At 42.5% G+C, this 14598-nt stretch overlaps 1 protein-coding gene across 1 annotated transcript; it reads left to right on the plus strand.

Moving 5' to 3' along the window:
* The first annotated feature begins 1954 nt into the window (after positions 1–1954).
* On the plus strand, positions 1955–13814 carry LOC134441194 (protein NLRC3-like). The gene is made up of 11 exons (XM_063191420.1): positions 1955–2020; positions 3095–3265; positions 4754–4867; positions 5556–5669; positions 6656–6769; positions 6902–7018; positions 8645–8691; positions 8924–10721; positions 11176–11349; positions 12248–12421; positions 12852–13814. Exons 2-11 carry the CDS (start codon positions 3102–3104, stop codon positions 12886–12888), a joined length of 2853 nt encoding a protein of 950 aa, XP_063047490.1. The 5' UTR covers positions 1955–2020; positions 3095–3101; the 3' UTR covers positions 12889–13814.
* The last annotated feature ends 784 nt before the right edge of the window (positions 13815–14598 follow it).

Consider the following 14598-nt stretch of genomic DNA (forward strand, 5'->3'; position numbering starts at 1 on the left):
AGACACACAGCCACTGCCACACCAACACATTATGTCACTGTGGTTTCTGGTAATGCATGGAAATGATCAAAATAAAAAATACAAACATGAATTTAGAAACTACCACTTACTTTCATGTAGTACATGTAATTTCATTACCACTCACGGAAGTAGTAACTGTAAGGAAATACAGCTCTTCTTAAAATATTCTATTTTGAATAATGGAATTTGGAAACATGTAATCAGTTACTCCCCGTTACTGGCCTCCTGAGTACAGACTACTCATACAGTATGTTGCTTGGAGGGTGGGGTGCTGCCTAGCCCCCACTACTTTCAGTGCGGAGCAGATCAGTCTGTTGATTTGGAACTTGACTTATACTGTTAGATTTCCAAACCAAACAGTGACTGTATCATAGGTGTGCACAGATAGGAACGTGGTGGTGCTAAAGCCCTACTGGACAAAAAAGGCCCTTTTTGAATTCTTTTGTGGATTTTTTTTTTTTACAATGTACTTGACGTGATCATCTACGGCAAAACTGATAACATCAATATCCTAGTCAGTTCCATATGCCCTCCGCCCCCATCTCGAGCACCTGACCCCCAAAATGTCTGTGTACCCCAGTGGATTGGACAGCACAGTAAAAAAGTAACAACATTATCCTTTGTTGAACACCAAACACACTGTAGTCTCTGCTTAATTCAATAGGGCCTTTGTCTACATTTCAAATTTGGGTGTGCATGTAAATTAGCGCATGTTCAAGTTACACCTTGTTTGCATATTGAAACATAACATTCATTAAAGAAACCTTTAATATAAAAAATCCTGTACTGCAACGTAAGTGATGAAGAGGAAAATTTGTGTGGTGAGGCACACGTTTTATTTTAAAGCCAATCTACCAGTATTTTCTCGCTTGAGAAAAAAACACTAATTTTTGAATGAAAAACCCATGAAAATTGGGCCCTGAACTAAATTATTTGTGGTAAATCTGTGTTAAGGGCCCTTTGAACTATCTAAGAATGTTGAATAACAACTTTTCCTATACAAATATTTACCTCACACCTACTTTTATGTTCAATTTATCAAGATATTAGCAAATTAGCCTAGGCGTTTTTAGTATGATAGTGTAAACTTTTTCAAGACCCAAAATTGATGCATTAATGACATTTGAAAATTGTCAAACATTGCTTTTCTGACTCTTTAGGGTCTAAGGATTCCAAAAATGTAAAGTTTTACAAATCCCCACAAAAATTGAACGAACGCATATATCTAAACATAGTGTACCTGACTATTAAGGGGATAGGCTAGGCCTTTCTAATAACAATTAAGTTTCATCATCTTCTTCAGTCATCCCTTCCGCCACCCGCATCCTGTCTGCTGCTGCTGTTTCACATCGAAAGATTTGAGAGCTTTCTGAGAGAAGGCGAGGACCGGACGTTCTGTGACACTGTTTTGTCAGCTGTATAGGCCCAATGTTCAAGAGGGTGGCCCTCATTATCAGACACACAAAAGAGATCACAGCGATGATCCTAAGTAAACATTAAATGACTTGAGGTGTCCTCTTGACTCGTCTCCACTAGGCATACTATCTATCCAGATGCCACTTAGGCTAATAATATGCTATCTTTTCTGCTCTGATAGGCTAGTCTCATGCGGTTGTTTAGGTTTGTTTCGCTCAGACAGAATGTACAGTAAAGCTATGTCTTTTCTCCACCGACACGCTAAATACGCGCTGAACTGACCAAGCGGGTCGTTGTCCGATGACAGAATATGTTACGGCCAGCAGTGCGTTGACATTGCGTTGATGACTTCCCATTTGGGTGGCGCATTATAACCTCTGCTGCAACTCTTGTCTGTTGCGCATATCTTGTTGCGATCATAGTTGGGTTGGACAGCGAATAAAAACTGTCATCCAATCAGAGAACCATGCGTCACGTGTATCTATTGACAAGTACTTCAGACGGGTTTGTAGTCTTCTGGTAGCCTGTCAAGTTCACGTCGACGCTCCGAAGTTGGAATCTTAACAACACTCAGGAAATCAGGGTGAGTTGCCCGTGTTTTCAACGGGCTTCTGAATTATGCACATTAATCCCAGCTGGACCGAGAAATGAAGTCTGAGAGGTAAGAACAAAAAAATAAAGAAACCAGCGGAAGGCAATGGAGAGGGGGAATGGCGCAGTAGGCTTTAGGTTGTCGCAGTTCATAAGTGGTAGGCCTATGAAGTTTTTCGTCAATCCAACACGCCAAACACTGTTTGTGACAGCCTTTTAGTTTAGCCCTTCAAAGTCCCCTTTTATTGCTTGTCGGCCACACGGAAAACTTGCCACAATGTAAGCAGCCTATATGAGTTATAGGCTACTGTAGAATCAAAACGGAACCAACGCCATAACGGAAGCGCTGTTTGATATTATTTGCAATAGTCTACAGGTTCCTAAGCCTAGGCCTATAACACAGGATTATTGCAGTAGGCTAGGCTTAAATGCAACGCAGTTGTTACGGAGAAAAGGACAACCCATTAGGCTACAGTTAGTGCAAAAAATACATCTGTCATTATTCTACATATGTTGCTATGTGTCTGTGTAGACTAATAATATAAGTAAGAAAAGGTCTAAAAGGCGAGTATGAACTTGAAGAAACATTATTTTAGCGCGCGCGGGGGCGCGCGCACCTCACTGTTTATTTATTTAGAGCGCCATAAATGAAAAGAGCGCGAAACACGTCATTATAGCTAAATCGAAACCTGTAACACAGGCTACTTTGAAGGCAGTAGCCTCTAACGTGTCTGTCTGAATACCTTACACCATGCTGCAAAAGCAACTCGTTTGTGTGGGAGGGAGGAGACTATTGTATTTTCTTAATTGGGCCTAGCAGTTGTATTGTGTAAAATTGGGTAAACATATCTATTGTTTGGTGTAGGCTATTATTATTTTTCTTTCTGCTTTGAAACAATCACATAAACATTTTATTGTTGTTGCTGTTGTTATTATTATTATTTGGTTATTTGCTAAAGTTAATGGGGAGATTTGCAGTATTGCGGTATTCATTTATTACTGTGGGCACCCCATGACCAGAAAATGTTTGGTTAGAGAGAACATGGTTGTCTGTGTGTTTCCCCAGATCCATCATGAGCCAGCAAAGAAAGGGAATCCGTGCCGTGCGTCAGAGACGCACATCAGATCCCATGGCCCAGAAGGGGGATTTATTGGAGAGTGACGCCCCTGCCCAAAAGTGCCCTCGCTTGGAGGGCGAAGCCTCCCTTGAAACTCAGCAGCATACCCAAGCTGATCCGTAAGTACTCTCACACCACCAGTGAACTTGAGGAAAATGCCTCCAAACCCTTGGCAGTAGGTTGGATATTGTAGTTACTGCAACGTTGACATTGCAATATTTCTGAAACAGGATAGATTTTGACCATACAACTTTGCCACAAGATGAAGGAGGTGTGATGAAGACCATTTTCAGTCTAAACTCAATTTTGACAAAATATGTACGTAGTTACTGAACTTTGTCTTTGTCAGGTAGTATTCAGATCGAGCATGCATGTGTAACAGATGCCGTATGGCAGAGCCCTGCATAGGATCTCACCCCTGCACATCTTTGCGTTTCACTGCATTGCACTTAGCTGACTTCTTTATCCAAAGCAACCAGCAACTATTTGCAGTGTATTGGTTACAGTCCCTGGAGCAATGTGGGGTTAGGAAGCTATATCATTGCTGTCCAGCAGAATCCTTGTCTCCTTCATTATGTTTTACCTATTAATCTATGAATTACTATTTTCTAAATAAATATACATTTTAACATTAATGTTGGTTATTAAATAATTTATGACACATACGTATATACATACAGTATTTTATACATATACTCATGGAGACTGACCAGTAGTATTGACATATATTTTATAATGTATAAAGAAGAAATATAAAATATATTTTTAAAATAGTGGAGATACAACGTTTCTGCTGGATAGCGGCAATCTGTTCTTCTCACTCAAACTTTGGATGTTAGAAAGTGCACAGGCATGGAATTTGAAATGAAATGGAATGTACCATGAGAATGTGCATGAAAACCTGTTTATGCATACTTGTAGATTGATACAGAATTCTTTGATGCATACTGCATCCTGCATCCTGTTTATGATACTGAATTCTTTGGTGCATAATGTTTCTAGGGCAGTCATGGGTAAGCGGTTAGGGCGTCAGACCTGTAGCCCAAGGGTTGCCGGTTCAACTCCCGACCCGCCAGGTTGGTGGGGGAAGTAATCAACCAGTGCTCTCCCCCAACCTCCTCCATGACTGAGGTACCCTGAGCATGGTACCGTCCCGCCACACTGCTCCCCAGGGGCGCCATTTAGGGCTGCCCCCTTGCACGGTTGAGGCATAAATGCAATATCATTGTGTGCAGTGTTCACTTGAGTGCTGTGGAGTGCTGTTTCACAATGACAATGGGAGAGTTTCCCAATGGACTTTCACTTTCGCTTACACTTTCATCTTTGCAGGTTTCCACATACACAAATATTAAGTAGGAAATTCATGCACGTCTCTGTCCATGACTCCCCTGGCCTTTTGTTCACTTGTTAGCCCCTTGTGTTGGGCACAATTGCATAACCTCCGTCTCCACTTCCCAGCTGTGTGTGTGTGTGTGTGTGTGTGTGTGTGTGTGTGTGTGTGTGTGTGTGTGTGTGTGTGTGTGTGTGTGTGTGTGTGCCCATAGTGAATGCGCTGTGAGTGTGAATCTAATTTTATTTACATGTAATGTCTTTCCCTGTCTTTCTAGTGTACAGACCCCCAGAGCTCCATCTCCAGTGCCCAGCGGTGTATCTCTGAAGAGTGACCGGTCCAAGCTTGGGCCTCTCAACTTCAGCAATCAACCAGAACGCTTTCATCAAGGGTGAGCGCAACCTTCTCTCTCAGAGGCTGTTTACGCGTACCGTACCTACGTACAGTAGATGGGTCAAAGGCATTTTTTGGGGCTCAGACTTCAGGTGGTGCAACAGCATCTAATGCGCATGAAATATTTAGTTATTGGTGGTTGATATGCTGCAATGAATATGCTTCTTAGATATTCCACTAAAAACAAACAAACAAATAAATCCATACAATAGTGGCACTGGTTGTCGTTGCGCTATCCTGCCATGTGCTACTGCCGAAATATCACTGACCCATGTACTGAATGGATATTCTTTTAAAACAAATAATTTTTCGCCTCTAGTTTACGAGTTTAGAAATCTAGTTTTAGATATCTTCTTTCAAAACTCCGCTTAAAATGTACCTGTCACAGTGGAGTTGTTCTGTGTACAGTATCCACATGTCGTGTTCATACGTGAACAGATAAAAAAATATATGCATTTAAAAATATCAGCAAATGAGTAACCAGGGCCTTAATCAGCACTCACTCTCAAAGAAGTGTGTGGGTGTGTCTGTGGGTGTGTGGGTGTGTGTGCATGCGTGTGTGTGGGTGTGGACAGCGCAGTGTGTTGTCAGTTACCTGTCCACGCATGCATAGTATGTGTTAACAACTTAACATACATACTATGTGACTGTAAGTCTGTGTTTATTTAATCCTCTTGTGTGTGTAGAGCTCAGACCCCCAGAGCTCCATCTCCAGTGCCCAGCTGTGTGTCTCTGAAGAGTGACCGGTCCAAGCTTGGACCTCTCAACTTCAGCAATCAACCAGAACGCTCTGATCCACAGTGAGTGCAATACATTAGTCAAAGACTAGGCTCGTTCGTGACGAAGCAGTAAGAATTTTGAAAGGTAGTGGGCATGCACACTTTGCCAGTTTGATGCATTCTGGTTAGAATTTTCTTTCATCTGCAGCGCCAAGGGAACTCCATTTATTCTCAACCTAAAGTCTCTAAACGTCTCCTAACCAAAGGTCTCTTAAAGGGGCATCCCATGGATCCAGGAAATGCACGGGCTTGAAGCATCTTGCTCTACTAGAACAGGGGTTCCCAAACTTTTCCAAATTGGTGCCCACTTGAAATTTTCACAAATGTTCGGGGGCCACCTCTGGCCCAATAAAGAATAAAACTGAAATATATAGTCAACAAGCAACACACTCAGAAATATTATTTTGATTTTTAGAAAATTATTTCAAGGCCCACTTGGACCACTCTCAGGGCCCACCAGTGGGCCCCGGCCCACAGTTTGAAAATCACTGTACTAGAAGATGTTTGATTGTATTCTCCTTCTCCTTCTCCTTCAGTGGTGTTTGGTGGCGGCTTGCATAAGATGTGCGCTACTGCCATCTACAGTTAGATACATTATACAAGTGAAAGAAAAGTGAAAGTGAAAGTGAACAGTTTTTTTTCAACTGAGGCTCTACAGCCCACCAGGGGGAGTTAGACACAGCTGATAGGGGGCGTTGTTTCGAATTGAAGCATCTACCTGTAATTTTTTAGCCTGGCTCTCACGCAGACCCTTCGTGCTTCGTGCATCTTCGTTAAACTTTGTGAGCTCACACGAGGAGAAACATCCATCTGCGTGAGAACCAGGTTAGTAATTTTCATGAGAACAGACTTCACTCAATTGAACAAAAACAACCTAATGTGTTCAGTGGCACATTTCTTCAAAGAAGGATGAGAATCATGGCAATACATAGTTAACAAATTCACAGAGATGTACGGGTGTGTTATGAATCTCTGAATTGTTTTCGTTTTTCCTCTTGTGTGTGTAGAGTGCAGACCCCCAGAGCTCCATCTCCAGTGCCCAGTGGTGTATCCCTGAAGAGTGACCGGTCCAAGCTTGGACCCCTCAACTTCAGCAATCAACCAGCGCACTCTGATCCACAGTGAGTGCAATAGACAGTTAACACACTTAGAAAAAGGTGTGAATGTCCATGTGTTTGTGTTGACATTCATATGTGAATGCACTGTAAGTCTGTGTTTAATTATGCATTATGTCTTGTTGTCCCTGTTTGTAGGTCACACACACATAGAGCTCCATCTCCAGTGCCCAGCGGTGTATCTCTGCAGAGTGACCAGTCCAAGCTCGGACCTCTCAACTTCAGTACAGACCAACCACCAGACTCAGATCAGGGGTGAGTCTAAGTTAAAAAATAAATAAATAAATAAAAAAACATGACAAGATAACTGTAAAAACAATGTGAAAATGTTCCGGTAATAGTGTAATAGTGTTATAACCTTGTATTGTTTCTTTTTTCTGAAACATTTCGAATATCTGCAATGTGTATTGTGTGTATGGTGACCTGAAAGGTGCAGCGTAAATAAAATGTATCATTCATATCTATATTATTTATGCAGCACCTTCATTTGCCATGGGATTCGTAAATATAGCTGTACTTTAGACTTCATATTTATAATATTACTTTAAATAGTGTTCAGTGTTTTTCCTATTCCTTGCTGTGATTTTCTGATTCTTTAAATTATATTTTTGTGAAGCACATTGAACTGGTCTGAGATGAGTTGATGTGTACCTCTCTGGTTTTTGTGAGTGACCAATGATTATCGACTTCACTTGTCAAGCGATTTATGAGTTGTGTGTGTGCAACAATATGTAATTATTTGGACTACATGACAGGAGTCGCATGTCTGACGTGCAGCCACTTCATCCGCAGTGCAGCGTTAGGGCTGGCTGTGTGCTCTCAGCCTCTGTTCACGTAAAATATGTGAGGTGCACATTGTAGTCTATTAAGTAGTTTAGCACAAATACTAAAATGACGTTTCTTGCCTGCCAAAAATGAGTGGTCTTACATCGCCAATCCAAATGTTTAACATTCACTGCTAGAGCACATGCCTAACGGAATCAGGATTTAGCTTGACTAGCTCCATTCACTTCCATTCAAATTTTTCGCAAGTTAAAGCCCCATGGACCGGAAGTAGAAGGGCATGACTTAGGTTCCCCATTGAGTATCAAACGGACCTGAAGTCATAAGTGGTCTTCCATGTTTTCCCTTTTGCAATTTGCTTACGTGAAAATTAAAGTGGCCAATATAAGAAAAGACACAATGATATGTTTGGAGTACTTCAGCCTTGACGTAGGCTATTGTTTGTTCCTAAAACATGGTTGATTATATTGATGAAAGTTGGAAAAATGCTCTTAAGTTTGAAACTATCGAGGTGCCAACATCAAATTTCTCCAGCACTGGAACTGTTCTGGTCCATCTGAAAACAGCTTACAATGGTCACCCTAAAGATAACTTTTTTTTAGCAACAATGGGAAAAAGCAAATAACCAAGACGGCATACATGAGTCCAACACATGACTATATCATATATACTCCTTTATCAAGGATTTAGTAAATGTACTGGCATTATGTACTAACAGCCATTATCATGTCTACCGAAATGTGTAAAATAAGTTTGTTTCACAGTGTTGCTGTAGGGATGAAAGTCCAGGTCTGACATGTGTGGTTTTCAGCCCACACAATTCAGATGTGAGAGTCATTGTTTACACACTTGAGCATTAGTGTGGTTAATTAACTTGACAATGGCTATGTTTACATGATGTTTTTAATTCCAAGTTTTAAAAAATCAGAATTAAATAGTTCTGTCAATTTTACATAGCACTTTCCTTTAATTCTGAATTTTGAAGCCTTAACTTGGTGTTTTCAAAGCGGGATTAAGTTTTATTCTGAATTATATTGAGATCATTCTGAATTAAATGTCTCATGTAAACGAGGCCAATGTTGTTTGTTTCTTCTGCAGAGACTTGAATCCATCCTCACTGGCTTTGCATGAGGAAGGCAGAACAGGTAGGACATCTCCAAGAACTTCAACTTCCAGTCACATATCTGGAATTATATATTAATTAGATATTGATAATAATGATGTTTTTGTACGTCTCTGCAAGTTACTGCATGTAATACCTATTGAAATAGTCATTATTAATATTTATTAGTGATTGTTGATACAGTAACTGCATTAATTAGTGATACATTAGTGAGACAACCAACACCCATCTTACCCTCCATTTATTGAAATCAGATGCAGAAAGAAAAACATTGTTGGAGTATAAGGCGAAGCTGAAGAAGCAGTTTGAAAACATCCATGAATGTGTACTCAGTGGAGACACTCAGAGACCACTTCAGGACATCTATGTAGATCTCTACGTCATAGAGGGGCAGAGCGAGGGGCTGGGTGATGAGCACGAGGTTTTGCAAGGAGAGACTCAGTCTGTGGTGCGAAGTGTGGAAGACCCATTGATCACATGCAGTGACCTTTTCAAATCCTCCTCTGAAGAAAAGGTCATCAAGGCTGTGCTCACCAAAGCTGCTGCCGGCATGGGGAAAACAGTCTTGGTTCAGAAGCTCGTCACCGACTGGGCAGATGGAAGAGCCAACCAAGACATTGATGTGGTGGTTGTGCTCCCTTTCAGATTGCTGAACAGAATCAAAGAGCAAGAGTGCAGTTTCCAAGAACTTCTGCAGCATATCTGTCCTGATCTACAAGAGTTGTGGAAGAGCGGGGCATTTGAATACTATCAGGTTTTGTTCATCTGCTTTGCTCTGGATGAGAGCAGCCTTCCTTTGAACTTCCAGGAAAATCAGAAGCTGTCCGGCATCTCACAGAAAGCCTCGGTGGACACACTCGTAACAAGCCTGATCATGGGCTCTTTGGTCCCCAACGCTCGCATCTGGATAACGTCGCGACATGTGGCAAGTGATCAAATTCCTTCTGAGGTAATCAACAAAGTTACAGAAGTAAGAGGATTCACAGATCAACAAAAAGATGACTACTTCAAGAAGAGAGTCGATAAGGAAAGTCAGGCCAAACGAATAATCGAGCACATCGAGTCCCTGAGAAGTCTTCACATCTTGTGTCGCAGGCCAGTTTTTTGCTGGATCGCTGCCACTGTACTGCAGCATATTTTGGAAGATCCAAGCAGTGAGAACCAGCCATCAACCCTCAGTGAGATGGTCATGCAGTACCTGGTTATCCAGACAATCAGGAGGCGTCAGAAGTATCAGTCCAGCAATGTGTTAGTCCAGCAAGAAGACCTCATACTGAAGCTGTCCAAACTCGCCTATGAGCATCTGCAGAGAGGAAGCTACATGTTTTCAGAAGAGGAGGTGATTGCCTGTGGCATAGGCGTAGCTGATGCTTTGGTTTACTCTGGATTCTGCACTGATACCTTCAAAGGAGAATCTTCCCCGTTTGGGAAAATATACACATTTGTGCACATCACCCTTCAGGAGTTTCTGGCTGCCCTGTATGTCTTTGTGTCCTATGTCAAAGAGGATACAGAAGCACTGGGGGCTCTGTTAACGAAGAAACAAAGCGTCCCACGCAAACACCCATCCCTAGAGGAGCTCCTCAGCTGCGCCGTAAACAGAGCGCTGGAGAGCAAGAATGGGCACCTGGATCTGTTTGTCCGCTTCCTTCATGGGATGGCCATGGAGTCCAACCAAAAGGTCATGCGAGGACTTCTGTCCATCAACCCTCAAGATAACCCAAGGTGTGTTAGCAACCCAGAGAGTCTGAAGAGAGCTGTTCAAAACCTGAAAGACATGAGGCGGAAGGACATCTCCCCAGATCGATGGATAAACATCCTCTGCTGCCTGGTGGAAATGCATGACACATCACTGCAGCAGGAAGTCCAAGCTTTCATGAACTCGGAGACGGGTGCGGTGAAACGGCTCAAACCGGCCCACTGCTCAGCCTTAGCCAGGATATTGATGACGGCAACCGAGCCTATGGAAGAGTTTGACCTGAAGAAGTACAAGACATCTGATGAGGGTCGGAGAAGACTGGTTCCAGTTGTGCGGTGCTGCAGAAAGGCCCTGTGAGTTTTTTTAAAGTTATAAACGTTCTCCTAGCATCACTATGTAATGCAACTTGCGTATCTTTCACTGCCCCGTATCTCCTAGTGCATGTAAGCTGGTTAATGCAGCATTTGTATTATTTTGTGCACTGCTCTGCAGTTAACACTGCAATACTTTCTGGCTTTGGCTAAATAAATTCTATCTATCTAATGTCATGTAATGTAGTGTGCCATTTGACAGACATGTAGATAGTAAACTCACCCTCAGTGGTCTATACAGACTAGCAAACTATAAACTCTTTCTGAATTTCTGTGTAGTCTTTACAGATTTGTAGCATGTAAACTCACTTCTGACGTCCTATGTTGTAATTTCTACAGACTTGCCGACTGCAAACTCACCCTAGCATTCAGTGAGCTTGTCACAGATTTGCAGACTGTAAACTTACTCTGACATCCCGTGTTATGATTTCTACAGACTTGCAGACTGTAAACTGACCCTAAGGTCTTGTGAGATAGTCGCCTCTGCGTTGAAGGCCCCCAGATCCCTGCTTCAAGAGCTGGACATGAGTCACAACCACCTGCAGGATTCTGGAGTGGAGTACCTCTCTTCTGGCCTGAGGAGCTCAAACTCTGTGCTGGAGACCCTGAGGTAAATAGTATTTTTACATGTGATGACGAACCTGTTCATTCTTTTAACTGCTGTTTGTGCCACTTTGAAGTTAGCATTTATTTTCTCACAGTAAGGTGTAAGTACTGCAGTTTACTCTCTGCGCCAGAGAGCCATTAGCAATTAGCCATTCAATCCAACAAACTCTACAAACCCGCGTTAACTTGTGACATGAAGGTCCGGGAAGAAATTGATAAGGGGCCAGCTGTAGGCAGGCAGTTAGGGCGTTGAGCTTTTGTTCCAAGTGTTTCTTGTTCAATTCCCAACTTTGCCAGTTGTAATGAATGATCACCCGCTCAATTCTCCTCCACAACAGAGGTACCCTGAGCATGGTACCAAAGAGGTTGGATATATAATAAGAGGAATCAAAACACGCCCACTCAATGCAAAAGCGTATGCTCAAAATTTGGTCTCCTAAGGGGGCGTTGTTCCTCCTTCTTCTTCTCTTTTCGTGGTGTTTGCACAAGACGTGCACTACCGCCATCTACAGCGCTAAGGGGACTCCATTTATTCTCTACCTCAAGACTCTGAAGGTCTCCTAATCGAAGGTCTCCTAAAGGGGCGTTCACCGGACGTAAAGTGGATAATGGAAAAGAACACGCCTGCTTTATCTCACTCTCATATACGATTCTCTGATGGTACCATTCCCATGTACTGCTCATTGAGGCATTTTTATGTGCCTAGGCTAGTCCTAAACTAGGCTTGCCTATAACATCAAGAGCATGTGCAAACCTGAATTCGAATCCGGGTCAATTGCCCAACCTACAATGTCTCTCCACAAACACTATGACCATGACTCCTACTATTAATATTAGTGGTAGTAGAAGTATTAACAGGAAACAATGCTATAATCTATCTGCTATCCTCTGTTGCCTTTCAGATTGTCTGCCTGTGGCATCACTGGGAAAGGTTGTGAGTTGCTGGCCTCTGCCCTGACGGCAAACCCCGCCCCCCTCAAAGAACTGGACCTGAGCTCCAATCATCTTAAAGAGGCGCAGCTTAGGACACTCCAGTCAATAAAGGAAAATCCAGAGTCAGCATTGAAAATACTCTGGTGAGACAATAATGTTACTATATTATATGTTTGAGTTTGAAATTGTATTACTATACGGTATTAATGTTTAAAATAATTTGAAATTACTTTATACAATTTTAATGAAAATATTTTATACATTTGAAGAGATAAATTATGGTACTCTGAACACCGATGGGCTACAGTTGTGTTTGCTACTTATCTTATACGTCGGCTATTACCCGTATCTTAGTTTATTTATCTTTGGTTTATACACAGTATGTGAACAATTAGTTTGTTGTCTTGATTTATACAGATGTGTCCTATTGATTTGTATTTCCTGTTTTATGTTGTCTTTTGTTTCGTTGTCAGTGTATCTACGGTATACACTATTGGTTTTATTCCTTGGTGTGCTGATGTTTTAGTCTTTTATCTGCACTATTATTATCCTGTGTGCTGTTTTTATTTGCAGGTGGAAGATCTTACCAGAGCCATGTGGAGACCGCTAGGCTTCTTTCCACACGCACGCAAGCTGCTTCACTGCACACTGGAATCAAGCCAGCAACCTGGCTGATGCTATGGGTCTTCACGCTTTAATAAGCTAGCATTCCATTGCACTTAGCTGACGCTTTCATTTATTCAAAGCGACTTACAGTTATTATTTTTCAGGGTATTGGTTACAGTCCCTGGAGCAATGTGGAGTTAGGTGCCTTGCTCAAGGGCACTTCAGCCATAGATGGAGATGTCAAGTCAAGTCAAGTCAAGTAGGTTTTATTGTCAATTTCTTTACATGCACTGGTCATACAAAGAATTTGAAATTACATTTCTTGCTTTCCCATACAGACATAGACTAATTAAGGTAAGGACATAGACAGTATAGACATAGACAGTACTTATACATGGACTTAAGACAGTATGGACATAGACAGTGCTCATACAGACATTTAAAGTGCAAGACTGGACAACAGAAGACTTGTAGAGGACATACATTAAGAGGTATTTGTTGTGCTTTTGTGCTTTTCCTAAAAAAGTCCTTTATAGCGTTCTGACATGGTAATAGTAGCATTTTGAAGAAAATAAATATAAAAAGGTCTGTCAAGTACACCAGCAGCAGTGTGTGTGTGTGTGTGTGTGTGTGTGTGTGTGTGTGTGTGTGTGTGTATGTGTGTGTATGTGTTTAGTGCAGGTAGAAGGTGCGGTGTGCGTCTTGTGTGTGTGTTCGTGTGTCTGTGTGTGTGTGTGTGTGTGTGTGTGTGTGTGTGTGTGTGTGTGTGTGTGTGTGTGTGTGTGTCAGTGTGTGTATGTTTGGGTTTAGTGCAGAAAGTGCAGTGTGCTTGTGTGTGTGTGTGTGTGTGTGTGTGTGTGTGTGTGTGTGTGTGTGTGTGTGCATGTTTTGAGTTAGTGCAGGTTGAAAGTTCAGTCACAAGTATAGTAGTGCAGGTGGAATGTTCAGTCGCAGATATGGTGGTGGGGGATGGGGTGGGGGGTTGTCAGTGGCCTTGCTGGCTAGAGGCTGACAGTGGGGGGGGGGGTTGTCAGTGGCCTTGCTGGCTAGAGGCTGACAGTGGAGGGAGAGTGGGTTGAGTGTTCAGCATCTTGATCGCTTGGTGCATTGTGCTGCTCGCCAGCCGGGTGGTACGGGAACGGAGGCGCCTGTACCTCTTTCCAGAGGGCAGGAGGCTGAACAGTTTGTGTGCAGGGTGGCTTGTGTCTTTGATGATCATCAGTGCTTTCCGGGTGAGGCGTGTGGTGTAAATGTCAGGGGGGATTTGAACCTGCAACCCCTAGATTGAAAGACCAACTATCTTTAACCACTAGGCCACAGCTGCCCCAGCTAGCACTGATACATTAGCCACCATTAGCTTCCTGCACTGCAGAGCAATCCAGCCATGTACCGCCTTTTGGCGTGACCCAACCCTGGACACCACTGATTTTGTCTGGTATTTTTTCATAGATGTTACCGCCACCATGAAGGCAATCCCTAAGGGAGCAGTGTGGCGGCGTGGTAGCATGCTTTTCAGGGCATGGAGGTAGTATAAGAACTGGAGAGAGTGAATAAGTCCAGCCTCCAGTCATTTCAATGGGAAATGCGAGGCTAGTGAATTCAGCCAAAATTGAACGAATTTTTTAGCTTTTCGCCGTCGTTTCCGCCGCCAGTTTACTCAGCCAATTACGTGCCACGTTAATAACTGATTTACGATTGACCAGAAAAATATATG

Source organism: Engraulis encrasicolus, chromosome 1 (genome assembly GCF_034702125.1).
Source record: "Engraulis encrasicolus isolate BLACKSEA-1 chromosome 1, IST_EnEncr_1.0, whole genome shotgun sequence".
Taxonomy (NCBI): Eukaryota; Metazoa; Chordata; class Actinopteri; order Clupeiformes; family Engraulidae; genus Engraulis; species Engraulis encrasicolus.

What these genes read in the sequence shown, in the direction of transcription:
- LOC134441194 (XM_063191420.1), top strand. Translation starts at nt 3,102, where the DNA reads ATGAGCCAGCAAAGAAAGGGAATCCGTGCCGTGCGTCAGAGACGCACA. An exon ending in CCAGAACGCTCTGATCCACA is followed by an intron (nt 5,670 to 6,655) that starts GTGAGTGCAATA and finishes TTGTGTGTGTAG; the next exon opens with AGTGCAGACCCCCAGAGCTC. An exon ending in CGGTGCTGCAGAAAGGCCCT is followed by an intron (nt 10,722 to 11,175) that starts GTGAGTTTTTTT and finishes TGATTTCTACAG; the next exon opens with ACTTGCAGACTGTAAACTGA.